Below are 27983 nucleotides of genomic sequence, written 5' to 3'. Positions count from 1 at the left end.
ATAAAAATAAAAATAAAAATAAAAAATAAATAATAAATAAATAATAAAAATAAAAATACAAAAATTAGCTGGGCATGCTGGTATGACTATAATCCTAGTTACTTGGGAGGCGGAGGCAGGAGAATCGCTTGAACCTGGGAGGCAGAGGTTGCAGGGAGCTGAGATCATGCTACTGCACTCCAGCCTGGGCGACAGAGTGAGACTCTGTCTCAAAAAACAAAACAAAACAAAACAAAACAAAACAAAACAAAACAAAACAGGTTGAAAACCCATTAGCCTGACAAAAGTTCAAAGTGTTGACTATGCAAGTGTTGCCAAGGAGCTGCTATGAGTGCAGATGGACAAACTATATTGGAGAGCAATTTAGCAGCATCCACGAGACCTTTGGACAAATGGACAGGTCATTTGTCTGGCTACCTCCTTCAGAGCTGTGGCTTGTAAACACTTTTGCTGGACATTAATACAGCTATAGACACCTGAAGCAAAAGTTTCACAGACGAGCTCTCACTCGGACTATGAGCATGCACTCTAATAGCTTCTATTTAATTCCATTTCATTAAAGGAAAAATTGTGTACAACCCACTAAATTGATTTCACAACCCACTAATGGATCTTGTTTGGCCGTTTGAAAAATACTGCCCTAAGAAACTCCAAGAGACATGTTCAGGGATGTTAACTGCATTCTTGTCGGAAGTGGAGGAAAGTAGCAACAAGGTGGGTGTTTACCACCAGCAGCCCGACATAAATTGTGGTGTATTCTCACAATAAACTCTTGTGCAGCATTTAAGGTGAATAAACTGAACACAAATACCAGCAGTGTATGTCATAAACACATAATGATGAGTGGCCTGGGTTGAATCATTTCCTTCCCCACCAAGTTCATGTTCACTGGAACTTATGAATGTGACCCTATATGGAAATAAGGTCTTTGCAAATGTAATCAGATTAGGATAAGGTTCTATTGGATCAGGGTGGGTCCTAGATCTGACTGATGTCCTTATGAAAAGGAAATTTGGATACAGTTACAGGTACATACACACACACAACATATTATGATGGCAGCGGAGAGATTGGAGTGATGCATCTATAAGTCAAATAACACCAAAGATTACCAGTGAACACCACAAGCTGGAAGAGGTACGCTGCTCACGGCTGTAAGCCTGTCACTTTGGGAGGCTGATGTGGGAGGATTGGTTGAAGCCAGGAGTTTGAGACCAACAGGTTGGGCGCAGTGGCTCACGCCTGTAATCCCAGCACTTTGGGAGGCCATGGCAGGCGGATCACAAGTTCAGGGTTTGAGACCAGCCTGACCAACATGGTGAAACCCCGTCTCTACTAAAAATACAAAAAGTAGCCAGGTGTGGTGGCACGTGCCTGTAATCGCAGCTACTCAGGAAGCCGAGGCAGGAGAATCGCTTGAACCCAGGAGTCGGAGGCTGCAGTGAGCCAAGATCATGCCACTGCACTCCAGGCTGGGCGACAGGGCGAGACTCCGTCTCAAAACAAAAACAAAAACAAAACAACAACAAAAAACTGGGCGTGGTAGGATGCTGCCTGTGGTCCCAGCTACTGGGGAGGCTGAGGTGGGAGGATTGCTGGACCCCGGGAGTTTGAGGCTTCAGTGAGCTATGATTGTGTTGCTGTACTCCAGCTTGGATGACCCAGTATCTTGTCTAAAAAAGAAAAGAAAAAAAAAATCTGCAACTATATGAACTCTTTTCCCAGATTTGACAGGTTTTTTGTATCTGCTTTGTAACTATATGAAGTCTTTTTCCAGATTTGCCTCAAAGTGGATACAAATGAAGTGAATGACATGAAAAGACGCTCCACAATATGATGCATTAGGGAAATGAACATGAAAATCACAGTGAATGCGGCTTCACACCCACTACGATGACTGTCATAAACAAGACAGACAATCACAAGTGTTGGCAAGGATATGGAGAAATTGGAACCCTCTCCACTGATGGTGGGAATGTAAAATAGTGCAGCTGCTTTGGAAAATAGTTTGGCATTTCCCCAAAATGTTAAACATAGGGCTAGAGCATTCCTACGTGTATATATATATCCCAGAGAATTGGAAGCATATATCTACCCAAAGACTTGTGGAAACAACCTCAAAGTCCATCAGTTGAAGAATGGATAAACAAAATGTAGTCTACTCATACAACGGAAAATTCTTCGGCCATTAAAAGGAATGATTTTTTGTTTGTTTGTTTCGAGATAGGGTCTTGCGCTGTCTCCCAGAGTGGAGCGCAGTGGCATGATCTCAACTCACTGCAGCCTCGATCTTCCGGGCTCAAGCAATCCTCCTGCCTCAGCCTCCCGAGTAGCGGGGACCACAGGTGCACGTCACCCCCCGCTAATAGGAATGAAGTATTGATACATACTGCAATGTGGATGAACCTTGAAAACATAATGCTAAGTGAAAGAAGCCAGTCACTGGCCAGCCTGGGCAGATGACTGCCGTAATCCCAGCACTTTAGGAGTCCAAGGCAGGCAGATCACCTGAGGTCAAGAGTTTGAGACTAGCCTGGGCAACGTGGTGAAACCACCCTCTCTACTAAAAAACAAAAATTAGCCAGCCATGGTGAGATGCGCCTGTAATCTCAGCTACTCGGGAGGCTGAGGCAGGAGAATCTCTTGAACCCAGGAAGTGGAGGTTGCAGTGAGCTGAGATAGTGCCATCACACTCCAACTTGGGTGACATAGACTCCATCTCAAAAAAAAGAAAAAAGAATCTGGTGATAATTGCACAATTCTGTGAATATGCCAAGTCGCTGAATTGTACACTTTTTACAATTTCATTTTAATTTTCTTAGAGACAAGATCTCACTGTGTTGCCCAGGCTGGTCTTGAACTCCTGAGTTCAAGTAATTCTCCTGCCTCGCCCTCCCAAAATGGTGGGATTACAGGCGTGAGCCACGGTGCCCGGCCAGAATTGTACACATTAAAGAGGTAAATTGTATGGTATACACATTATATCTCAATAAAACAGGCTGGATCAGAAAGGCAAATACTGCTCATTTTCACTTGTAAGTGGGAGCTAAACGTTGAGTACTCAGGGACATAAAGACTGTAACAATAGAAACTGGGGACTTCTAAAGGGGGAAGGGAAGAAGGGAGGGGGAAAGGGCTGAAAAACTGTTGGGTACTATGCTTACTACCTGGGTGATGGGATCAATCGTACCCCAAACCTCAGCATCATGCAGTATACCCAGGTGACAAACCTGCACATGTACTCCCTGAATCTAAAATGAAAGTTGAAAAAAATAAAACGAAATAAAGCTATTAAATAAAAAGTGGAGACCTGAGTATAGCCACAAGAGGGCGCTCTGAGCACAGGGTTACCGCCTCCCTTGGGAACGGAGTTTCTCGGCCACGCCTCAAACTATGGCCACACCTTTGAGGCCCTGGCCTCGCCTCTTGGACTGTGGTCACACCCCCAAGGCCCTAGCCCCACCCCTAGACCTTAACCACACCCTAAGGTCCGGGTCACACCCTCAAAGCAGTCTCTGAAGCAGCTCATTCACGCCCCCAACTCCCCAGACTCTGACCACAAATGCATGCACAGACTTAGAGATCCTCGGAAACATAGAACCTTAAACCATAGACTTTACTTTCTTTTTTTCTTTCTCTCCCTTTTTTTTTTCGAGACGGAATTCCGCTGTGTCGCCCAGGCTGGAGTGCAGTGGCGCCAACTCTGCTCACTGCAACCTCCGTCTCCCGGGTTCAATCGGTTCTCGTGCCTCACGCTCCCAAGTAGCTGGGATTACAGGCTCATCTCACCACACCCGGCTAATTTTTTTTTTTTTTTTTTTTGAGACGGAGTCTCGCTCTGTCGCCCAGGCTGGAGTGCAGTGGCGCGATCTCGGCTCACTGCAAGCTCCGCCTCCCGGGTTCACGCCATTCTCCTGCCTCAGCCTCCCGAGTAGCTGGGAATACAGGCGCCCACAACCGCGCCCGGCTAATTTTTTTTTGTATTTTTAGTAGAGACGGGGTTTCACCGTGGTCTCGATCTCCTGACCTTGTGATCCGCCCGCCTCGGCCTCCCAAAGTGCTGGGATTACAGGCGTGAGCCACCGCGCCCGGCCCCGGCTAATTTTTTGTATTTTCAGTAGAAACGGGGTTTCACCATGTTGGCCAGGCTGGTCTCGAACTCCTGACCTCAAGTGATCTGCCTGCCTTGGCCTCCCGAAGTGCTGGGATTACAGGCGAGAGCCTCCAGGCCCGGTCAAACCCACAGATTCTTAAACCATGACTTTTACTTTGAAATCATTTGCTTTTCTTTTGAAATCATTTTAAAGTTACAGAGAAGTTGCAAGAATAGTTTCAGACATTATGTCCCTTTGCCTCTAAATGCTTCAGTTGTATTTCCAAGTGTAAGGACATTCTCTTACACCACCACAGTACAGAGGAGCAGTATCCATTTCTCAGTGACACTAGTATCTAACAGTGCAGCCTGTATGCAAATTGCCAGCTATCCCCAAACTGTCATAGCAAAAAGTTTTCATCTCTTCAGTTTCCTTCAGTCTGGCACAGTTCCTTAGCCTTTCTTTGTTTTTCATGGAATTGACATTTTTGAAGATTATAGGCTAGTTCTTTTGGAGAAGTTCTCCTTGATTTGTGTTTGTGTGATGTTTCCTGGCCAATCCACCCACCTTGGCCTTCCAAAGTGCTGGGATTACAGGTGTGAGCCACGATGCCCTGACTCTGTGTGTGTGTGTGTGTGTGTGTGTGTGTAGTGTGTGAGGCAAACTCTCACGCTGTCACTCAGGCTGGAGTGCAGTGGCATGGTCACAGCTCACTGCAGCCTCGAGCTCCTGGGCTCAAGCAATCCTCCCACCTCAGCCTTCTGAGTATCTGGGACTGCAGGCACGTGCCACCATGTTTGGGGTTAGAGCCGGGGTCTACCTATGTTGTCCAGGATGGTCTTGAACTCCAGGGCTCAATCTGTCCTCCCACCTCAGCCTCCCAATGGGTTGGGATTACAGGTGTGAGCCACTGCGCCCGGCCAATGCTCTTAAAGTCATTTTTTGGAATGTCACAGGCATTTAGAATTTGGCAGATTTCATGCACACATCTAGGAGAGGTGTCCTCTGCCTTCCTGGGTTTACTCGATGTGAGAACAAGCGCCTGGGGGCCCTGAGAGATACATTGAAGATACGACTTCTGGCGTTAGAGCTGTCCCCGGAATGCTAGGACTGTCACCCATGAGGAACTTGGAAGTTGAGGGGTGAGTGCTTAAATTTTTCTTTTTTTTTTCTGTCACCTAGGCGGAAGTGCAGTGGCATGATCTTGGCTCACTGAAACCTCCGCCTCCTGGGTTCAAGCAATCCTCCCACTTCAGCCTCCCTAGTAGCTGGGACTACAGATGTGTGCCACCATATCCAGCACATTTTTGTATTTTTAGTACAGACGGGGTTTCACCATGTTGGCCAGGCTATGAATGCTTAATTCTGTGAAGGCTGGGAGGCTGGAGGCCCCAAGCAGGACCCTTCCCCCATCTTTGGAGTCTGCCTTTCTCCAGCGGAAGGGGGAAGAGTGTGGAAGGACACATGCCCAGTCCCAAGGTCTAGGAGGCTGAGAGGGGATTTCCATGTGTACACAGGCCAGATCCCTTGTTTTAGAGAAGTTACTTACAAAGTTCAGTGCTGGGTTCAGCTCTCAGGCCCGGGGACGGTTTCTCATACACAAAAAGCCACATCACCCACAGCCTAGACCCACAAGCACAAGAGGACTTCCAACACACTCCAGGCTGCTGATGGGCCAGGTCCTGTGCCAAGTGCCTGACACCCACGCTCTCATTAAATGCCCAATAGCCCATCAACCCCGAGGGGTGGAGGGGACTCCCATTTTACAGGCGAGGAAACTGAGGCTCAGTGTGGTGAAGTCACTTTACCTTGAGTCATTCAGTCATTTGGTGGCAGAGCCCTGGTTGTGACAGATACACGTGTGGTCCCTCAATAACCATTCTCTCCTCTTCCTTTTGTAACAGAACCCCTGAATTTTGGCTGGGTACATGCCGCCCAGATAAAATCATATTTCCCAGCCTCTGTTGTGATAGGTGTGGTCATGTGACTGAATTCTGGCCAAATAGGATGTGATGTGTATGATGTGTATGACTTCTGGGATTTAACTTTAAAGGGTAGGGGCGTACAATTGATTTTTGTTTCTTCTTCCCAATGGTTGGACTGTGGATGTGATGGTAGGAGCTGGAGCAGCCATTTTGGACCACACAATGGAAGTGTGAGGTAAGGGCAGCAGAACAACCAGGTGGAAGGAGCCTCGATTTCTGACATCCTTGGCTACTATTCTAGATGTAGGTTTTCACTGGGCCTTTACATGAGAGAAAAATAGACACTCATCTTATTTAAGCTACTATAGGCTGGATGTGGTGGCTCATGCCTGTAATCCCAGCACTTTGGGAGGCCAAGGTGGTTGGATCACCTGAGGTCGGGAGTTCAAGACAGCCTGACCAACATGGCGAAACCCCATCACTACTAAAAAAAAAAATTAGCCTGGTGTGGTGGCAGGTGCCTGTAATCCCAGCTCCTCAGCAGGCTCAGGCAGGAGAATCACTTGAACCTGGGAGGCAGAGGTTGCAGTGAACTGAGATTGTGCCACTGAACTCCAGCCTGGGTGACAGAGCAAGACTCTGTCTCAAAAAAATAAAATAAAGTAAAATAAAATAAAAATAAAAATTAAAAAGCTACTATATTTCTTCTTTTATTTATTATATTTTTTAAGACAGGGTCTCACTCTGTCACCCAGGCTGGAGCATAGTGGTGCAATCATAGGTCACTGTAACCCTGATCTCTCAGTGTCAAGTGGTCCTCCCACCTCAGCCTCCTGAGTAGCTGGGACTATAGATGCACGCTCCCATGCCTGGTTAATTTTGTGTGTGTGTGTGTGTGTGTTTTTTTTTTTTTTGTAGAGATAGGGTTTTGTCATGTTACCCAGGCTTTGGCCATGTTAGTCAAGCCCTTTATTTTATATGTTTTTTAAAGACAGAGTCTGTCTCTGTTGTCTAGGCTGGAGTGCAGTGGTGCAATCATAGCTCATTGCAGCTTTAAACTCCTCTTTTTTTTTTGAGATGGAGTCTCGCTGTGTCGCCCAGGCTGGAGTGCAGTGGCGTGATCTCGGCTGACTGCAAGCTCCGCCTCCCGGGTTCACCCCATTCTCCTGCCTCAGCCTCCCGAGTAGCTGGGACTACAGGCGCCTGCCACTACACCTGGCTAATTTTGCTTTTGTATTTTTAGTAGAGATGGGGTTTTATCCTGTTAGCCAGGATGGTCTTGATCTCCTGACCTTGTGATCTACCCTCCTCGGCCTCCCAAACTGCTGGGATTACAGGCGTGAGCCACTGTGCCCTGCCTCAGCCTTTGAATAGCTAGGACCACAGGTACCTAATATAAATTTTTTTTTTTTGTAGAGACAGGATCTTGCTCTGTTGCCCAGGCTGATCTCAAACTCCTGGGCTCAATCAGTTCTCCTGCCTTGGCCTCCAAAAGTGCTGGAATTACAGATGTGAGCCACTTCAGTCTTTTAAGAAATGGGGTCTCACTATGTTGCCCAGGCTGGTCTAAAACCCTTGGGCTCAAGTGATCCTCATGCCACAGCCTCCCAAGTAGCTATGACTACAGGTGTGTGCCACCATGCCTAGCTATATTCTTTAATTTGGTTACAACTGTGGAATAAAAAATGTAGCTAAAACACACATTTAGGCTATGACCTCATTGTTCCATTTTTTCCACCAGGACAAATAATAGGTCTCATCATCTCTACTTTTTTTCCTCTGACATCAAAACTATCAAAAATTCTTAGATGATGGCAACAGCAATTCCCATTTATGAAGCTTTTACTCAGCGCCATGGCCTGTAATAAGTACTGCACATAATTTATTCTCCCTCCCCCCCCTTTTTTTTTTTGAGACAAGGTCTCTCTCTGTCACCCAGGCTGGAATGCAGTGGCTCAGTCTTGGTTCACCGCCTTGACCTCTTGGGCGCAAGTGATCCTCCCACCTCAGCCTCCTGAGTGGGTGGGACTACAGGCGTGCACCACCACACTGGCTAATTTTTGTTTTTCCTTTGATTTCTTTTTTTTTTTTTTTTCTGGAGAGACAGGGTTTCACCATATTGCCCACACTAGTCTTGAACTCCTGGGGTCAATCTGCCCACCTCCAGCTCCCAAAGTGCTAGGATTACAGGCGTGAGCCACTGTGCCCTGTTCATTTTTTTTTTTTTATTGGTTTGGACAGGAAGCAGGATTTATTGGTGGGTGTGAGTAAGCAGGGCTCGCCACTATTCCAGGGGCCCATGATTGGGGGTGTACCTGATGCCACAGCCATCCGGGATGAGCTGCTTTTCAGCCACCGTGTCTTCAAATGGATTTGCACTAAACTTGGTAAAGTCCCACCTCCTTGAGATGCGGGTCTTCTGGTGGCCAGGGAACTTGAACTTGGCCCTGGGTAGGGCCTCAATCACATGTTCCATGTTCTGCAGCTTGGTGCAGATGGACGTGATGCCTTAGCCAATGTGAACCCTGGTCACCACACCCTGGGGCTTTCCAAAGGCGCCTTGCATACCTGTCTGGAGTCTAGACTGGGGTGAGGTCAAAGTCGGAAACATGAACATACATTGGAAAGGGCTATCTCCAAGGTCCCTTAAGGCCATCCCTACATGCAGCAGGCTGTGTATACTACGGAGGGCACTGCTGTTTGCGGCCACTGCATACGAGGAGGGGAGCACAATTAGCTTGACTGATATTCATATTTAAACCTTGGAGCAAACCTGCAAGTTGCTCTAAGGATTAAACATAAGTATTGGCTGGGTGCGGTGGCTCATGCCTGTAATCACTGCACTTTGGGAGGCTGAGGCGGGCGGATCACCTGGGGTCGGGAGTTTGAGACCAGTCTGATCAACATAGTGAAACCCTGTCTCTACTAAAAATACAAAAAAATTAGCTGGGCGTGATGGTGCATGCCTGTAATTCCAGCTACTTGGGAGGCTGAGGCAGGAGAATCGCTTGAACCTGGGAGACAGAGGTTGTGGTGAGCCGAGATTGCACCACTGCACTCCTCCAGCCTGTGCAACAGAGGGATACTTGGTAACAACAAAACAAAACAAAACAAAAAAGAGAGACAGGATCTCCCTCTGGCATCAGGCTGGAATGCAGTGGTGTGATCATAGTTCACTGCAGCCTTGACATGCCGGGCTCAAGTGATGCTTGAACCTCAGCCTCCTAAGTAGCTGGGACTGCAGGCACACACCACCATGCTCAGCCAATACATTTTTTCATCTTTTGTAGAGACAGCGTCTCACTATGGTGACCAGGAAACATAGAAAGAATCTTTCTTTCTTTCTGTCTGTCTCTCTCTCTCTTCTTCCTTCCCTCCCTCCCTCCCTCCCTCCCTTCCTTCCTTCCTTCCTTCCTTCCTTCCTTCCTTCCTTCCTTCCTTCCTTCCTTCCTTCCTTCCTTCCCTCCCTCTCTCCCTCCCTCCCTCCTTCCTTCCTTCCACTCTCTCTTTCCTCCCCTCCCCTCCCCTTCCCTTTGAGCCAGGGTGTTGCTATGTTGCCTGGGCTGGTCTTGAACTCCTGGCCTCAAGTGATCCTCCCACCTTGCCTTCCCCAAAGTGCTGGGATTACAGGCGTGAGTCATCGTGCCTGGCCAGCAAAGGACATTCACGTACCCTTCAAGCCTGGCAGCTTCAGAGATACCGGAGCCCAGGGTCTGGGTCAGAAACACTGAAACACGGTTGCAAACAGAAAGATGCATGGACATCCCGGTCAGGAGGGCCAGGCACACACAAGTCACCCAGTCAGTGCTCACACAGGCCATCCAGAAGTGCGTGTGCACGAGTGTTTGTGTGCACACACACAGCCATTCACGGATCCCAGCGATGACATCCAGGAAGTTGTTAAGGCAGTTGGCCCCATAGATGCAACTACATTACAGAGTGATGGTGATTAAATGTTCACTATCAGCAATTCACCTGATGACCCAGAGAACCCCCACAGATTAAACAAACAAGCACACAAACAAACAAACAAAAAACCACAAAAAACAAACAAAAAACACCTCCGTGCTGTGGTTTGAATATTTTTTCCTTCAAAACCTCATGTTGAAATTTGATCCCCTCACTGGAGACCAGGTCAACGTTGCAGTGAGCTAGGATCTCCCGCTGCACCCCAGCCTGAGTGATAGAGTGAGACTCTGTATCAAAAAAAAATGAAGAAATTTGGACCAGGTGCAGTGGCTCACACCTGTAATCCCAGCACTTTGGGAGGCTGAGGCGGGCGGATCATTTGAGGTCGGGAGTTCGAGACCAGCCTGGCCAACATGGTGAAACCTCATCTCCACTAAAAATACAAAAATTAATTGGGCATGATGGTGCGTGCTTGTAATTCCAGCTACTCGGGAGACTGAGGCTGGATAATTGCTTGAACCTTGGAAGCAAAGGCTGCAGTGAGCCGAGATTAGGCCTCTGCACTCCAGCCTGGGTGACAGAGCGAGACTCCGTCTCAAAAAAATAAAACAAAAAATTTTATTCCCAAGATTGGAGGTGGGCCTAATGTGAGGTGTGTTTGGGTCACGGGGGCAGATCCCTCATGAACAGATTAATGCCCTCCCTGGCAGGTGAATGAGTTCTCCCCGTTAACGCCCATGAGAGATGTATGTTAAAAGGAGCCTGGCACTTTTCTCTCTCTCTCTCTCTCTCGCTTCCCCTCCTGCCACGTGATCCCTGCACACGTGTGGTTCCCTTGGCCTTCTGCCATGAGTAGAAGCAGCCTGAAGCCTTCACCACAAGAAGCAGATGCTGACACCATGGTTCTTTTTTTTTTTTTTTTTTTTTTTTTGAGACGGAGTCTGGCTCTGTCACCCATTCTGGAGTGCAGTGGCGCGATCTCGGCTCACTGCAAGCTCCGCCTCCCGGGTTCACGCCATTCTCCTGCCTCAGCCTCCAGAGTAGCTGGGACTACAGGCGCCCGCCACCGCGCCCGGCAAATGTTTTGTATTTTGTAGTAGAGACGGGGTTTCACCGTGTTAGCCAGGATGGTTTCGATCTCCTGACCTCGTGATCCACCCGCCTCGGCCTCCCAAAGTGCTGGGATTACAGGCGTGAGCCACCGCGCCCGGCCACCATGGTTCTTTGATTTATTTATTTTTTGAGACAGGGTCTCACTGTTGCCCAGGCTGGAGTCAGTGGTGCGATCATAGCTCACTGCAGCCTCGAACTCACAGACTCAAGCAATCCTCCCACCTCAGTCTTCCGAGTAGGTGGGACTACAGGTGCCTGCCACCTTGCCTGGCTATTTTTTTTTTTTGTACAGACAGGGTCTCACTATATTGCCCAGGCTGGTCTCAAACTCCTGGTCTCAAGGGATCCTCCTGCCTTAGTCTCCCAAAGTGCTGGGATTACAGGTGTGAACCTCCATGCTTGGCCTCGATTTTGGACTTCTTATGCCCAGAACTGTAAGAGAATAAATTAGCATTGTTTGACTGTCACGGTGGCTCACACCTTTTGTAATCCCAGCACTTTGGGAGGCTGAGGTGGGTGGATCACCTGAGGTCAGGAGTTCCAGATCAGCCTGGCCAAACTGTCGAAACCCTGTGTCTACTAAAAATACGAAAAACTAACCGGGTGTGGTGGTGCAGGCCTGTAGTCCCATCTACTTGGGAGACTGAGGTAGGAGAATGGCTTGAACCAGGGAAGTGGAGTTTGTCGTGAGCTGAGATTGTGCCACTGCACTCCAGCCTGGGCGACAGAGTGAGACTCTGTCTCAAAAAAAAAAAAAAAAAAAAAGTTAGCATCATTTCAAGTCACTGAATTTGTGATTTGTTATAGTGGCAACAGGAAACCATTACAAACCCCAACTGACACACAGAGACATACCCCAGAGTCAAACTACAGATGTGTGGCTGGGCATGGTGACTCACGCCTGTAATCCCAGCACTTTGGGAAGCGAAGGCAGGCGGATCGCCTGAGGTCAGGAGTTTGAGACCAGCCTGGCCAATGTGGCAAAACCCCGTCTCTACTAAAAATACAAAAATTAGCCAGGCGTGCTGGTGCGCGCCTGTAGTCCCAGTTACTTAGGGGGCTGGGGCAGGAGAATCTCTTGAACCCAGGAGGTGGAGGTTGCAGTGAGCCGAGATCGTGCCATTGCACTCTAGCCTGGGCGACAGAGTGAGACTCCGTCTCAAAACAAAAAAACAACAAAAAAACCACAGATGTGGTCCATTAGAGAGGCCCCCTGGAACCACTGAGTAAAAGTGCCTCACGCCATGTGAGGCAGTCACACCTCAACAATCACAGCATCACCCCAGATTCAATGTTAGGAACACTCCCAAACACCACACACTCGGCCAGCCAGAGACGACTGGGGCTGAAGTCAGCTGTGGGTTATCACTGGGACCCCCACACTACAGAAACACATATGCCCGGGCTCACTACGGAATCCAACAGGGTGCCCTGGAAAGATATCACACACTGGCCAGGTGCGGTGGTTCATGCCTGTAATCCCAGCACTTTGGGAGGCTGACATGGGAGGATCATGAGGTCAGGAGTTCGAGACCAGCCTGACCAACATGGTGAAACCCCATCTCTACTAAAAATACAAAAATTAGCCAGGCGTGGTGGTGCATGCCTGTAATCCCAGCTACTCAGGAGGCTGAGGCAGGAGAATCGCTTGAACTTGGGAGGCGGAGGTTGCAGTGAGCCGAGATCGTGCCACTGCACTCCAGCTTGGGTGACAGAGCAAGACTCTGTCTTGGGGAAATAAAAAAAAGATACCACACACCATGTTCTCCTTAGAAACAATGGCACAGTGACAATGATGGCAACATTCACAATCAAACACACCAGAAGTCCCAGAGTGATACACAGGAGATTGTCTGTCTGAGACTCACAACATCACTCTGGGAGTCAACTGGATTCAGTGCACTTCCGCCAGGTCCATCTCATGAAAGAGGCCCATGCACCCAAGGGATATGGTACAAAAATAGTTTATTACAAAAGAAATCCAACCAAAATGCTTAATAATTTACATCGTGATCCGTGTCCGTTACAGCCCACCTCTCCCCTCCTCAGTTGTCTGGTAGAGTGTGGAGGGGAGTGGCTGTTCCCTGGGTCCACCAGCTCTGGGAGGGGACACGGAAATGGAAGATGTGGGTGGCATTCCGGACAGGGACTGGTGCCTGAGAATACTGGGGTCAGAGTTCTGGGCAGGGAGCGAGATGGGGGAACTGTGCTCAGAAGAGGGGCTGTATGGGTAGGTGCATGTGCTTCTGTGCAAATCCTGGTCCCGAAGATGGGGGGGGGCAGAGTGAGATCTTCACAGTTTCCAGAAGGGTTGACCCCACAGGGCAGGGGGCCCCTCCTCATGAGTCCAAGATCTGCCCCCCCATCCCCCTCAGCTGCCTCCTGGAGCTGGGGAGGAGGGCACCGGCCGGCCAGGGCCTCGGAGGACCCCGGCAAAGGGCAGGAAGGCAGGTGGAGATGGGGAAGGAAGGAAGAAATTGGGAGGAGCCATGGGGAATCCAGGGGGGTCCTTGGGGGGAGACTGGGAGGGTGAGGAGGACGGTGATGCAGAGAGAAGACCTGAGGAAGGAAGAGAGACAGAGGGGGAGGGTGGTGAGAGGCTAGACCCAGAGAGCAGGGGCTGGGGCCTGAGATCTGGGTCTAAGGGAGGAGGGACTGGGGGTCTGAAGGAGGAGGGGCTGGGGGTCTGGACTCTTGGATCTGAGGAAGGAGGTGCAGGAGGTCTGAGGGAGAAGGGGCTAAGGGTCTAAAGTCCTGGGTCTGAGGAAAGAGGCATTGGGGACCTAGACTCCTGGGTCTGAAGGAAGAGGGGCTGGGGGTCTGAAGGAGGAGGGACTGGGGTCTGAAGGAGAAGAGGCCAGGGGTGTGGACTTCTGGGTCTGAGGGAGGAGGGGCTGGGGGTCTGAGGGAGGAGGGGCTGGGAATCTGGATTCCTGGGTCTGAGGGAGGAGGGGCTGAGGTTTGAGAGAAGAGGGACTGGGGGTGTGAGGGAGGAGGGGCTGAAGTCTGAGGGAGGAGGGGCTGGGGGGGGGTCTGGTGGAGGAGGGGCTGCGGTCTGAAGGAGGAGGGGCCAGGGGTCTGGGCTCCTGGGTCTGAGGGAGGAGGCTAGGGGCCTGGAATCTTGGGGCTGAGGAAGGAGGGGGTACGGTTTGGGATTCCTGTGTCTGAGAGAGGAGGCTAGGGGCCTGGACTCCTGGATCTGAGGGAGGAGGGGCCAGTGGGTTGGGATTCCTGGGTCTGAGGGAGGAGGCTCCAGGGCTGGAGGTTGGGAGCGGTTTCTCACCATTGGAGCTAAGGCGGCTGCTGCTCTCGGGGGAGGTGTTGGCGCTCCGGTCAGGGGAGGGGTCTGGCTGGGAGGTGGAAGCAGGCCGGGCGGCCTTCCCCCTCAGGATGTCGATGACCTGTAGGAAGATGGGCGTCACCATAGAGCCACCCCTGCCTCACAGCCCTCTCTCCTTCTATCCCTCCTAGCTCACAGGATCCAGATGGTGGCCTCTCCATCTCTCAGTAGGAAAAGATGGGCAAGGCACTTCTTTTCTTGGTGCCAGTCTCTCCTCATTTCTGGAACTCACACCCTCGCTCTCAGAGACTCACCCACCCCCCACCACGCAGCGGCACAGACACCCTCACACCTCTGCGCTCTGGCACACTCTCCTGCCACCAGCCCGCGGACACACGTGTGCAAGGGGCATGCCCACAGCCGCCCCGGCTCACCCTGCGGCTGCGTGCCACCATCAGCGGCGTGTCGTTGTGGCAGTTCTTGAGGCTGCTGTCAGCGCCGCTGCGGACCAGTGTGCGCACCAGCGGGAGGAGCCCGCGGCCGGACGCTGAGTGCAGCGCGGAGCTGCCGGAGTACATTTGTGCGTTCACGTTGGCGCCGTGCTGCGGGGCGGGAGGGCCGGGTCAGGAGGGCGCGCGGGTCACCCGGGGCAAGGGAACAGAGGCTGGAGGCCCGGGTAGGTGGCCGGCACGTTGGGCGACACCGGATGGGGTGGGGTCACAGGAAGGTAGGAGCGACAGCCAAGGGCGGGCCAAGCGGGACTGCGCTGGCGGCGCTGAATGAACCGGAGCTGGACACTGAGGCCCGCGCCCCAAGGAGTTGGGGGGGCTGGAGGGGGGAAGGACAATGCGTGGACAGGGCCTAGCTGGAAGGTGGGGTCGGCCAGGCCAACGCAGGGCGGGGCCTAGGCTGTTGAGGGGGCAGGGGAGGAATGGGACATGTTCGTAGCCAGGGGCGTGGAGTGGAGTCCGAGGGTTGAGAGAACTAGGCCTTAAAGGAAGAGTGAGAGCTGGACGCGGAGCAGGAGCAAGAGCCAGAACTGGAAGGCGGGGTCAGAGGTAGAGGCTGGGGCCAGAGCCGGGTTGGGGTCAGAGGACAGGGTGGGCGCGAGGCTCAGGGGGCGCTGTACGCACCTGCAGCAGCAGCTGCACCATGCTAAGGCTGTTGTTTTCCACGGCGTGGATGAGCGGGGAGCGGCCGCTCTTAATGTCCTGCGGCGGGGAGGGAAGGTCTTTGAGTTTCTCCAAGCTCTGCTCCAGCAGCTGGCGACCCGCATCCCGACCGCATCCCATTCGTGGGGTCCAGCTTCTCTCATGGGTCGGATACTCCAAGCCCCGCCCCACGCGGGCGCTCTCCCACGCCAGCCCCACACTGGCCCCGCCCCCGACAAGACCCCGCCCCTGCTAAGGCCCGGCTCCCTCCCAGCTCCTAGTGCGCGCTCACCACGGCGTCGATGTCGGCACCGCGCTCCAGTAAGAGCTGCACGGTTTCTTGGCACTCTGTGTTCACTGCCACGTGCAGGGCGGTGAGCCCTGAGGGAGGGGAAGGCTTGGTGAAACCTAGGCCTGGGGCTTTGCGGACGCTGATGGACTCCAGGTCCGCTGGATAGCCCAGCCGTGCCCCGCGGTAGATACTTACCGTCGTAATTGCGGGCCTCCAGGTCCAACGTGCCAGGAACTGCGCTGTCCAGCAGGGCTCGCAGGCAGGTTGGGCTGCGGTGCTCGCACGCCAGGTGGGCGGCCGTCTGGCCATGGCGGTCCAGCGCCATGGGGCTGGCACCAGCTGTCACCAGGAGCCGGACCACAGACGGTAATGTGGTGATCACAGCCAGGTGGAGCGGTGTCTGGGGAACAGTGACTGTGAGGGACCTGTGTCCAGCCCTGCTCTCTAGTTCTGCCTCCCTCAGGTTTTCTGAACCCTTACTCCTCATCCTGCAGTCTTTCCCAGGAACAGAAACCTGAGACACCTCCTGTCTCAGATTCAAGAGTGGGGGACCCATGCTCCTCCTTCCCCAGGACCCAGAAGACTGGGCCTCCAACCTCCTCTTTCCCTAGTACCGGGATTCTGGGTCCCCAGCCCCCTCCGTCTTCATCTAGGAGGTCTTTAGGCTCCCTCCCTCTCAGGAACAAGGAGTCCAAGACCCAGAGCCCTTCTTCCCCAGGAACCGGGAGCCTGGAGCACCTCGCTACTTAGAGTCCAGACCCCCAGCCCTCCTCCCTCAGACCCAGGAGCCCAAGCCCCCAGCCCTCCTCCCTCAGACCCAGGAGCCCAAGCCCCCAGCCCTCCTCCCTCAGACCCAGGAGCCCAAGCCCCCAGCCCTCCTCCCTCAGACCCAGGAGCCCAAGCCCCCAGCCCTCCTCCCTCAGACCCAGGAGCCCAAGCCCCCAGCCCTCCTCCCTCAGACCCAGGAGCCCAAGCCCCCAGCCCTCCTCCCTCAGACCCAGGAGCCCAAGCCCCCAGCCCTCCTCCCTCAGACCCAGGAGCCCAAGCCCCCAGCCCTCCTCCTTCAGACCCAGGAGCCCAAGCCCCCAGCCCTCCTCCTTCAGACCCAGGAGCCCAAGCCCCCAGCCCTCCTCCTTCAGACCCAGGAGCCCAAGCCCCCAGCCCTCCTCCTTCAGACCCAGGAGCCCAAGCCCCCAGCCCTCCTCCCTCAGACCCAGGAGCCCAAGCCCCCAGCCCTCCTTCCTCAGACTCAGGAGCCCAGGCCTGCAGCCCTCCTCCCTCAGACCCAGGGGTCCAGGCCCCAGCCCCTCCTTCCTCAGACCCAGGAGTCCAGGCCCCCCACCCCTCCTCCTTCAGACCCAGGGGTCCAGGTCCCCAGACCCTCCTCCCTCAGACCCAGGAGTCCAGGCCCCAGCCCTCCTCCCTCAGACCCAGCCTCACCTGCCGTAGGTTGTTGTAGATGTCGAGCTCCCGGCCCCCCTGCTGGAAGAGGTTGACCAGTCGGTGCACAGCTGGCAGGTTACCCTGCACCACAGCAATATGGAGAGGCCTGGGGGTAGGGGAATGAAAGAATCACAGGCATTATGAGCTGTTCACCTCTCACCCTCATGCTGTTGGCAATGATAACTCCAATGTGTTGAGTGCTTTGGAAATGTCCCCAGTATCCAAACACTTCTCCCCACACACTCCTTCCATCCATCCTGATTTACCACCCACTCCTTCCCTCCTGCTTTAGCCACCACTGGCTCCCTGCTGGTCTAGCACAGTTCCATCCTCATGGTTTTCCTGATTCCACCTATGTTCTACTGTCTGTCCCCCACACAACAGCCACAGGGACCCTTTTGTTTTATTTTATTTGTTTGAGATGGAGTCTTGCTCTGTCGCCTAGGCTGGAGTGCAGTGGTGCTGTCTCACGCTCACTGCAATCTCTGCCTCCCGGGTTCAAGCGATCATCCAACCTCAGCCTCCCGAGTAGCTGGGATTACAGGCGTGTGCCATCACGCCCAGCTAATTTTTGTATTTTTAGTAGAGACAGGGTTTCACCATGTTGGCCAGGCTGGTCTCTAACTGCTGGGTTCAAGTGATCCTCCTGTTTCAGCCTCCCGCAAGTGCTGGGATTACAGGCATGAGCCACCATGCCCAGTCTGGAACAAAAGTTTTGACTAAAAGGGAGATAAGGACAAACTGGGATGGGGCCATTGTTCTGGAGGCTATACAGCCCAGAACCCCCTTCCAGACTGAAGGACTTACTCCCTCAGCTTCTGGGAAGATCATCAGCTTTCAGACCATTTGGGAATTACCCTCAGCTGAAGAGAGCTGCTTGCCCAAGGTCACGCCCCATGTGAATCAAGAGCAGTTGCCCTTCAATGGCATCCAGTCACTGGTTAATGCCAGTGTAGAAGGCCTAGCCTCCTGACCCCAATGCTGAAGGCCATTCCAGCTTCAATATTCTCTGTGGGATGGCTGAGGCCGCGCAGAGGCGACACTGCAGCTCAACTTCTCCTTCTGCCCAGATGGGCTTCCTTCATCCCACAGGTGTTGATGGAGAGCATTTCCAAGGAACTTCCTGCTCAGTTTCCAGAGACCCCAACCTGGAACAGCTATTTGGAGACTGATGTGTGTGTGTGCGCGCGCGCGTGCGTGTGCACACCTGTGCATGTTTGCTTGGGATGGGGGACAGAGTGGAGGACCCAAGGAGGCCTGTGTGTACACAGTGGGCGGCAGGATCTTTATTTAAAGTCTGTTTACTGAGTAATTCCTTTCTCACCACCACTCGTCTCTCTCGTGGAATGTGTCTGTAGAATCCAGTTTAAACCAGCCTCCCAGGTGGTTCTGATGGAAATGAAGAAATCCTGGGGCCAGAGTTGCAAATTGGGCCACAACCCCTCCTAGCCTAGCCGTGTGCTAGGGCAAAGCCATGGCGGCCTTTTGGAGCCTCAGTTTTCTGCTAGGTGAAGTACAGCGCCCACATGCCAGGGTGCGATCACGCAGGTGAATTGCTGAACCTGACTCCTAATTCGTGAAAAACCAAATTTAAAAATAAAACGTTGAGGGAGGGGCCGGTGTCCCTGGTAAGGCTCCTCGCTTCTCTGCATCTCCCAGGACCCCTGGCCTAGGTCCCTCTCGGGGCGGCCAGGGTTAAGTGAGGGCAGACGGAGCGAATGATTTCAGAGAAACCGTCCAGGCCTGAGTTCCCATAAACGCGCGGGCCGCAGGGGGTGGGGCGGGGCTGGAGGAAGTGGGGACGGGAGGGGCGACCCAGCCCTCGGACTTCCAGTAACAGGTCTGCTGGGCGGGGCTCCGCTTCCTGCTCCCGGGGGAGGGAAGCCTGTCCCGCCGGGGATCTACCCTGGCCACCCCCGGCACCCCAACTTTCATCCTCGAATGGGGCGGGGGAAAGGGGAGCCCAGCCAAAGAAGACCTAGCTCCCTTGAGGTGTGTGTGTTGTCGGGGGGGCATATAATCCCGAGTCCTCCAGCCTGGGGGACCCTCTGGAACTCCACCCGTTAGGGTTCAGACTCCAGCTGGCTGCAAGTCCTCCTTATCCCGGCATCCACTCCCAACATCTCTCTGGGAGCCAGAAATAGCCCTAACTCTTCTTTAAGAATAAGGACGTCCCCCGTCCTTCGGAGCTCCAGGATCCCAAACTACCTTGCCTGTCCTTGTCCCCTCAGAGACCCAGAAATACAGCGCCTCAATCCCTGCCCTTTTGGGGACACTGACTTTCAGGCCCCTCGGCGTGAGCAGTTTCACCCGCCCAGCGCTTAGAATGTCCTGCCGCCGCTGTCGTGAAATTCTTAAGTTTTGAGCAAGGGACTCTGCAAATTTCTGTATCTGGTCCTGCCCCTAAAGTCCCTCTGAGTGCCAGGTCCCCAAGCTGCCAAGCTGCTCCTCATCCCCTCGGAGATTAAGGAATACAGTTTCCCAACTTCTGCCTTCTGAGACTCAGAACATCCCCCCCACACCGCCCCCCGTCATCCCGCCCCCTCCCCAGGTTTCTAGCTGCCCAGTCCCTAACCTCTTGGGGGTCCAAATGCCCCAAGGCTCGTACCCGCCTGTGAGAAGATGCAAGCCCAGCCTCCCAACCTTTTGGCTTCTGCGGGGACCCAGACTTAGCGTCCCCCGCCCTCCTCGCCCCCACTGCCCGCCCCCGCGGGTGTGCAGTGGAGCCGGTGGCGCAGGCTGGGGCCGGGCCGCTGCCCGTTCCGGTAAAGTCTCAGCCCCAGCGGAAGGGGTTAAGGTTGGAGGAAGCGCCAGGAGGGGGGAGGCTGCGAGTGAGTGACGGGTGCTGACGTGGGGGAGGCAGAGCAGCTGGGTTGCGGTCAAGTTCTGCGGGAAGGGATTTCCCCCAGCAGGCAGCTGAGGCAGAAGTGTTTGCCTTGGGGGAGAGTCGGGGAGGGAAGGTGGGGGGAGGGCCCGGGACTGGAGACTGGTGGGCCGAGCGGCCTCTAGCAAGCACACTGCTTTTCAACGGCATGGAGAGTTCACCCCTGGGGGCAGAGACTAATTAAGTCCACTTCATAGATGACCCCCCAGAGGTACCTAGAAGGGGAGGGAACTAGGTTTTATTAGCTCTTTATAATCTCAGCCACTTTCTCCTGCTAGGGCTCTCAAGATGGCCTGCAACCACCCTGGGAGCTCTGCTCAAACACCACCCATTTCCATGCATTGAGCACTCACTCTTTGCCCAGCCCTGTTCTGTGCACTGTATTAAAACATGTATACAAGATCTCACTGAATCCTAATTGTGATAGGTGCTATTATGAGATCCAGTTTCCAAATAGGGAAACTGAGACTCAGTGACATGAAATCACTCAGTGGGCCAGTGGCGGAGCAGCCCCCCTGCTACTTCTCTGCAGAAGTAGGCCTGTTCATCTCTACCTGTGGTTTCCAGGCCCCAGACTAATTCTCACATAAGCGCTTTGTATAAATCATGTCATTTCTTCCTCCCAGAGACCCTCACACGTGATGGTTCCTGTTTTTACAGAGAGGGAAACTGAGGCATAGAGTGAGGAGAAAGTGGCCATGCTGAGATTCAAACCCAGGTCGATAGAATAATAAGAATCATGATGATCAATTGTAGTGAGTGCTTACTATGTGCTAGGCACAGACTAAACCCTCCCGTGCAACACTTCTCAGCAGCCTCACAAACATGTTCTTCAAACTGCAGGTGATAAACCGTGGGGGTTATGAAATCAGTTTAGGGGATCTTCAAATTAATGTAGTGGGCTGTGACCACAAAACAATGAAGTCGACTAGAATAGAAAATGGCAAAGTAAAGCTGTAAAGCTGGGCTCGGTGGCTCGCACCTGTAATCTCAGCACTTTGGGAGGCTGAGGTGGGAACATGACTTGAGCCCAGGAGTTTGAGACCAGTCTGGACAACATAGCAAGACCACCATGTCACTACAAAAAAAATATATATATATTAGACAGGTGTGGGAGGAGTGCCTGTGGTCCCAGTTACTCAGGAGGCTGAGGCGGGAGGATCACCTGAGCCCAAGAGATCAAGGCTACAGTGAGCTATGATTGCACCACTGCACTCCAGCCTGGGTGACAGATCGAGACCCTGTCTCAGAAAAAAAAAAATAGAAAAAAAAGAAAAAAAAAAAGAAAAAAAGAAAATGTCAAAGTAGAACCCACATACTAAGGGTGAGTATTGTTTCATTTTGTGCAATTTTAATTTCAGGTTTGTGTGTGTGTATGTGTGTGTGTGTGTGTGTGTGTGTGTGCTGGGTTTGAGATAAAGTAATAGTAATATTAACAAACACTCAACATTTATGCCAGGTCCAGTGATAGGAGTTTTACATGTATAATTCATATAGTAAGTTAATCAATGAACTGTCTTTCTTAAGTTGTGATAAAAAATCTGAAGACCACTGTTCCAAAAATGGTGTTCTAGGGGTGGGCTTGGGGCTCATGCCTGTAATCCCAGCACTTTGGGAGGCCAAGGTGAGTGGATCACTGGAGGTCAGGAGTTGGAGACCAGTCTGGCCAACATGGTGAAACCCTGTCTCTATCAAAAAATACAAAACTTAGCTGGGCGTGGCAGTGGGCACCTGTAGTCTCAGCTACTGGGGAGGTTGAGGCACGAGACTTGCTTGAACCTGGGAGGTGAAGGTTGCAGTATGCCGAGATCGTGCCACTGCACTCCAGCCTGGGCGACAGAGTGAGACCCTGTCTCAAAAATCAAAAACAAAAACCAAACAAAAATAGTGTCCTAGGAAGTAAATGCTTTCCGGGTGCCCATTATTCAGAGGAGGAAACTGAGGCTCAGAGAGGGGAAGGGCCTTATTCAAGGTCACACAGCCTGTGGTGGAGACCGAGTTCTGACTCAGGTCCACGGGAGCTGAGTGGCCCTGTGTTATGGACAGCTGGTCTTCCCAACCACCCCTCCCCTTAATAGGGGACTATCACTCACGTGTCTCCGTCCTCATCTGCTCGGGTGGCCATGGCGATGTCAGCAGAAAGGGGGTGTTCCATGGGGCACATCATGGGGTACAGGGGTGTAGGCAGGTTCACCAGAGGAAACGGGGAGCCCATGGTCCGAGTGGGGTACAAAGGCAGTAAGGCTCCTAGGCAATGGAGGACAGAGGAGGGACATGGGTGAGGCCACACTCACAGACCCTCAACCTGCTCCCCACTTCTAGATCGCTCCCTACTTCTAGATCTTTGCTCCTGCAGTGTCACCTACCTTTTCTCCCAGGTCCCTTTTGCATCCTATACTGGGTCCTCAGGGCCTAAAACAAACCCCCTTCCACATCCCTCCTCTGGGCTCCGGCAGCTTCCTCTCCCTCCAGGGCTGGTCACCCTTATTGTCACTTATCTTCTGACCCCAATCTCCAATCAGACAAAGGGTCCCTTAAGAACAGAGGGCGCACCCATCATCACCTAGCAGGGAACCCGAGGGACTGTCTGCGGAGTGATTGTGTGGCTGATGAAGAGCTGGGTGCAGGGTGTGGGATAAATGTAGAGTGGGTTTGGAGAGAATGGAGGGAGAGAGGAGGTGTCACCAGAAGCCTGTTCAAACTGTTTTTGAGATGGAGTCTTGCTCTGTTGCCCAGACTGTAGTGCAGTGGCACGATCTTGCCTCACTGCAACCTCCGCCTCCCAGGTTCAAGCGATTCTCCTGCCTCAGCCTCCCAGGTAGCTGGAATTTCAGATGCTCGCCACCACATGTGGGTAATTTTAGATCAAACTGTTAAAAAAGGGGCCATGGCAGGCCGGGGGCAGTGGCTCGTGCCTCTAACACCAATACTTTGGGAGGCCGAGGCGGGTGGATCACCTGAGCTCAGGAGTTCAATACTAGTCTGTGCAACATGGTGAAACCCTGTCTCCACTAAAAATACAAAAATTAGCCAGGTGTGGTGGTGCATGCCTGTAATCCCAGCTACTCGGGAGGCCGAGGCACAAGAATTGCTTGAACTTGGGAGGCGGAGGTTGCAATGAGCTGAGATCACGCCAATGCACTTCAGCCTGGGTGACAGAGCAAAACTCTGTCTCAAAAAAACAAAACAAAGCAAAACAAAAACAAAAGGCGGGGGACCACAGCAGCAGGCAAATCTATACCAACCCATCACACAGACGGGGAAAACTGAGGCCTGTGTTCTTACTCTTGGAATGGGAAAGCTGGGAGGCCGTGGCAGAACTCCTGACGCATATAGCTTGAGGCTCTCCAGCTGTCACACTGATGGGGTGGAAGGTGCAGAAACTACCTAAAGTCTTGGGGCTCTGGAGAAGGGCTCTCTGCAGCTTTGGGGGTCAATTGGGGATGGTGACACGGCTACAGCTGTGCTAGGGGACACCCCTTCTTGAGATCAGGGATGGAGATGGGTTGGAGGGAAAAGTGTGCGGTCTTTGTCCTCTGCTGATCCTTGTGGGTCCTCTGTTCTTGAACTCTCAAGTTTCCAGGTCCCCGTATCTCCAATACCAGGCCTTGGGGCCCTGAGGCTTTCTGTCTGGAGACCCCTGAATCTTTCATCCTGCCTCTAAATTACCCAGAGTCTCAGAATTACCCAATCTTAGGTTCCTCAGTCCCCCGATCCCCTCCGGCCCACCTGATCTTGACCTCAAATAGGACCCTGATCGCTCGTGGTCCCACATAACTGAGTACCCAGAACCCCGGGTCTCTGTTCCCCTGGGTCCTCAAGACCCCCTGGTATCTGGGTCCCTGGAGCTCTGGTTCATTCCCTTGGATCCTTGTGATCCCAGGTATTGGGGTGCTCAGAACCCCATCTCTGTTTTCATAATGCCCATGTCTCCAGATATCTTGGGTTCCTGAGATTGTGACATCCTGAGATCCTCAGTATCTGTCTCCTTAGAACCCCAGTCTCTGTTACCCTGACTTCCTTTGATTCTAATAGCAGGATACAAGGAACCCCAGTTTCTCCAGCCCAGCTCAGCTTCCTCATAACCCTACACATCTGGTTTAAAAGCTTGTACTTTTTTGTCCCCAGGACACCAGGCTCTGTGTCCTGATTCCCTGACACCCCCATATTTGTACCAGTGGGCATTGTCCCTGGCCCCCCCATGTCACTCAGCCCCTGGGCTCTGCCCCCCAGGGTCCCCAAACCCCCAGATGCCTGTGTCCCAAGGCACAGCTTACTGGCTCCCTGATGATCTCCTATCTGTATCCCTGGAACCTGGGGTTACATACTCTTGTCCCCCAGGTTCCTGGAGATAGACGGGTTTGTGCCTCCAGCTGTGTCTCCTGGCTCTGGTGACCCTATGCTCTGTGTGGCTCCTACCAGGCCCAGACCCTCGGGGGGCCACTCACCCGGGTAGTACAGCGCCTCCGGCCTGGCCAGGCCGTGGGGGGGCCCGGGGACCGCCGGCAGGTCGCAGCCGCCGCGCAGGGGGTCCAGGGGGACAACAAGGCCCGCAGCGCCGCGGGGAGCGGCGGGCTCCGGGGAGGGCGCGCGCAGCGGGCGCTTGCGGAGCGGCAGTGCGGCGCCCGGGAGTCCGGCGGCCTTGGGTCGGGTGCGCAGGTCCACGGGCCCCTCGTCCATGGCCCCCGCGGGGCATCGGGGCATGGGGCCGCCGGGGACGGCGGCCGGAGAGCTGCTGGGCTCGGCTGCACGGGAGGGTGGTTTCGCCGGGCGCCGGGACTTCCCCTGCAGCCGGCTGAACTGAAGGGACTTTTGTCGGCCGGGGCGGTGCCGGCCGCCCGCCTCCCCGCCCCCGGCCCCCCCCGGGGCCACCCGTACGCCCCAGGGGTTTCCTGGACCCGCCGCTGCTCCCGCCGCTCTGCGGTGCAGCCTGCTGTGCGCCCCGCCCGCGCCGCGCCCCGCTTGCCCCCTCCCGGCCCGCGGCGCCCCGGGCAGCCAGGCCTTGGCGGGGGAGTGGGAGGAAAGGAGGGGTGGGGAGAGAGGAGGCGGGGTCGGAGGGTGGGGGGGTGTCCCTACCCCTGCTGCCAAGGGCCGCTCTCAGTCTCTCTGCCTCTGTTTTTATCTTTCTGGCTCTATCTCTCAGCCTCTCTATCGCTGAGTCTGTAACTGTCTCTCTGGTTCTCCTGTCTGAGTAGGTGTTTCTCTTCGCACCCCCGCGTTTGTCTCTGTATGCTCTGTTCGGTCTCTGTCTCTCTCTTTTGTCTCTTTGTGTCTGTCACCATCTCTCTGTCAGTTGCTGTCTGCTTCTCTGCCTCTCAGGAGGCCTTGGCATCTCTGGGACGCAGGTTCGAATCTCGGTTCCCACTTCCTCGCTGGGTGACCTTGGTCAAACACTTCCCCTCTCTGAGCCGTTTCCTCCTTAGTGGGAGTGAAGAGACGCACCCGGGGCAAGGACTGGCACTCGGCAGGCGGCCAGGAACGATTCCTCTCCCTCCTCTCTTCCATTTCTGCCACTCCACGTGCCTCTTCGGCTGTGGGTCTAAAGGGGCTGGGGGTGGGGTGAGGGTGGGGAGCGCTCTACTGATTGTGTCTCTGTCCGCGTTGGGGGCCCTGCACCCAGCCAGGGCCCCCAGGGCACCGGGGTGGGTGCTCGGAAAATCCTAGGTGCACAGAGAGAAAGAGACATGGAGACAGGCGCAGAGATCTTGAGAGAAAGAGAGATAGCAAGAGACACAGACGCCAGGCCAGAGTCAGCGCGACCGAGGCCGGTGCTGCAGGAGAGGGGAGCACTTTGGCTTCCCCCTTACTTCCCCTCCCACCGCGAAGAGGGGTTGATGGGTGGGGAACAAGCCAGGCGGGTTGGGGGCATGACTCAGGCAGGAGATGGGAGGGAAGGAGGGGGGAGGCGGGACTCTTCCCGGTCTCCTCCCCTTCTCTGCCTCTCCCCGCCCCGGGGTGGGGCCCCGAAGGTCCGGGGCTTTCCCGGATTTCCCTGGGGGCGGGGCAGCCGCTGGGGTTGAGTCCGGGTCACTGAGTCACAGGAGGCGGAGAGGGAGGCTTTGGGCACACAGAGGGCGGGGCATGGTGGCTGCACCCCAGACCTGCCCAGGGGGCTTGCGGCGTCTCTCTGGTTCTCTCCCCCGGTCTCCTTCTGTCTTCGCAACTTGCCTGACCTCCCTCTGGTTGTCTCCCGCCCCGCCCTCTGTCTCTGTCTCCCCATCTCTGTTGCTGTCTCTGTCCCCTGGGACCTTGAAAGTGGGTGTTGGGGCCCAGGGAAGGGACTTTGGCCGGACTCAGGCCCCACCCGAGTGGATCGTTAACCCAGGATGTGAGAAGTGGCTGTGGGGAGAGGCCTCATCCCTTCCCTCCCTGATCTTTTCTGCCTACCCCCTTCATCGTAAAACATCCCGGGCACAGACCTGTGTTCAAATTCTGCCTCTACCCGTTGCTCCGGGTGGGACCTTGGACAAGCCATTCCATCCTGAGACTCAGTTTGTTCTTCTGGAAAATGGGACCAATGGCAACCCCTGCCTGCTGGTGTTGCGAGGGCCACAGCAAAGGGAGAGGAGGAATTGGGTTGGATAGGCTGAGTTTTGTGTTCCCTGCCCACCCAACCCCACCCCTGGGGACCCTCAGACACAGGAGAGGGGCGTGGAGCACTACCCCACAGCACAGAAAGGAAAGCTGAAGTTTGGAGGGGTGAGGCTTAGGGTGGGGACCCTCAGAGGTAGGGTCGGAAGGACACCCAAGCCTGTCCCACTCCTGGCATCCCGGGGCCGGTGGTGCAGTGGTTCCATCCTAGCAGGACTGGAGAGGGGAGAAGATGTGATGGGTCCTGCGGGGGCTTCGAAGGGCTGGGAGAGAGCTTCCCGCTGGGAGAGAGGGTGCTGCTGGGAGAGAGGGTGCTGCTGGGAGAGAGGGTGCTGCTGGGAGAGAGGGTACTGAAAGTTCTCTGAGGTTGGATGAGGGATAATAGGGTCTGAAGGAGGAGGATCTGAAGAAGGAAGACAGGTCTGAGAGAGAAATAGATGGGTTAGTGGGAGGAGGGGGAGAGGATCTGAAGGAGGAGGTAAGAGTCTGAGGAAGGAGGCGAGGGTTTGAGAGAGGAGGTGAGGGTCTGAAGGAGGAGGCGGGGGTCTGAGGGAGAAGTTGAGGGTCTGAAGGAGGAGATAAGCATCTGAGGAAAGGGGCGAGGGTTTGAGAGAGGAGGTGAGGGTCTGAAGGAGGAGGTAAGGGTCTGGGGGAGGTGGTGAGGGAAGGGGAGAGTATCTGAGGGAGAGCGCACAGTCTGAGGAGTCTGAGAAGCTCTAAGCGAGGAGACGCAGCTCTAAGGGAGGAGGAGAGAGTTGGAGGGGAAAGAGGAGTCTGAGGGAAGAAGATTTGGAGAGAGTCTGAGGGTAGAGGCCAGATCTGAGGGAGGAGAAAGAGGTTGGGGGAAAAGATCTGAGGGTGGAAGGCATGGACTAGGGGAGGAGGAGCTCATGGGGTGGAGGGGTAGAGAGGCGTGCCTCCGGAGCCAGCGGGGACCAAGGGGAGGGAAGGGAAGGGAGGCTGGGAGGCAGCCCCGCCCTGCAGCTGTCTCTAATTTCCCAGAATCTTCTGCTCTCAGGAAAGTCCCAGCTCCCATAGCAGCCTCCCTCCAATGTCGGGAACGGAGGATGCGGAACCAGGATGGCCGCCCCCACTGTTCCCCCCGCTCCTTGCACCCCAGACGGAAAGGACTAGGGTCTCCTTTCTCTGGGCCTTGGCCTCTGGAGGGCCCCCACCCGCAGGGGCAGCCCCTGGATGAGTCTCAGAAACTTCCCAGAGGAGGCCCGGAAGTTCTGCTTGGTGTCTAACCACTTTCCCCTCATGCAGGCCGCCCTTTGTACCTGTTCAGATCTCCTGCCCAG

The 27983-nt window shown here is 54.1% G+C and overlaps 1 protein-coding gene and 1 pseudogene across 2 annotated transcripts in view; both read right to left on the bottom strand.

Annotated features, from left to right (window-relative positions):
• Window positions 1–8647: 8647 nt before the first annotated feature.
• LOC114674246 (small nucleolar RNA SNORA70) lies at window positions 8648–8772 on the bottom strand (annotated as a pseudogene).
• A 4217-nt stretch (window positions 8773–12989) lies between these two features.
• Window positions 12990–27983, bottom strand: part of BCL3 (BCL3 transcription coactivator) — a 36758-nt gene continuing 21764 nt past the window's right edge. The window contains exons 7-17 of one of the 2 annotated variants that reach the window (XM_077980369.1): window positions 26511–26625; window positions 25168–25751; window positions 24540–24891; window positions 22185–22338; window positions 17205–17313; window positions 15960–16164; window positions 15765–15853; window positions 15455–15532; window positions 14756–14923; window positions 14325–14442; window positions 12990–13600 (exon numbers count right to left, since the gene is read on the bottom strand). In XM_077980369.1, the coding sequence (XP_077836495.1) occupies window positions 13413–13600; window positions 14325–14442; window positions 14756–14923; window positions 15455–15532; window positions 15765–15853; window positions 15960–16164; window positions 17205–17313; window positions 22185–22338; window positions 24540–24795 (1365 nt within the window). In that variant the 5' untranslated portion in view covers window positions 24796–24891; window positions 25168–25751; window positions 26511–26625 and the 3' untranslated portion in view covers window positions 12990–13412. Of the gene's footprint in view, window positions 13601–14324; window positions 14443–14755; window positions 14924–15454; window positions 15533–15764; window positions 15854–15959; window positions 16165–17204; window positions 17314–22184; window positions 22339–24539; window positions 25066–25167; window positions 25752–26510; window positions 26626–27983 lie in introns of those variants that run through there. The other variant, XM_015124235.3, reaches the window with a different exon arrangement.

Source organism: Macaca mulatta, chromosome 19, assembly GCF_049350105.2.
Source record: "Macaca mulatta isolate MMU2019108-1 chromosome 19, T2T-MMU8v2.0, whole genome shotgun sequence".
Taxonomy (NCBI): domain Eukaryota; kingdom Metazoa; phylum Chordata; class Mammalia; order Primates; family Cercopithecidae; genus Macaca; species Macaca mulatta.
The sequence above is the reverse complement of the archived record's forward strand: the minus strand, read 5'-3'. Positions and strand labels throughout refer to the sequence as shown.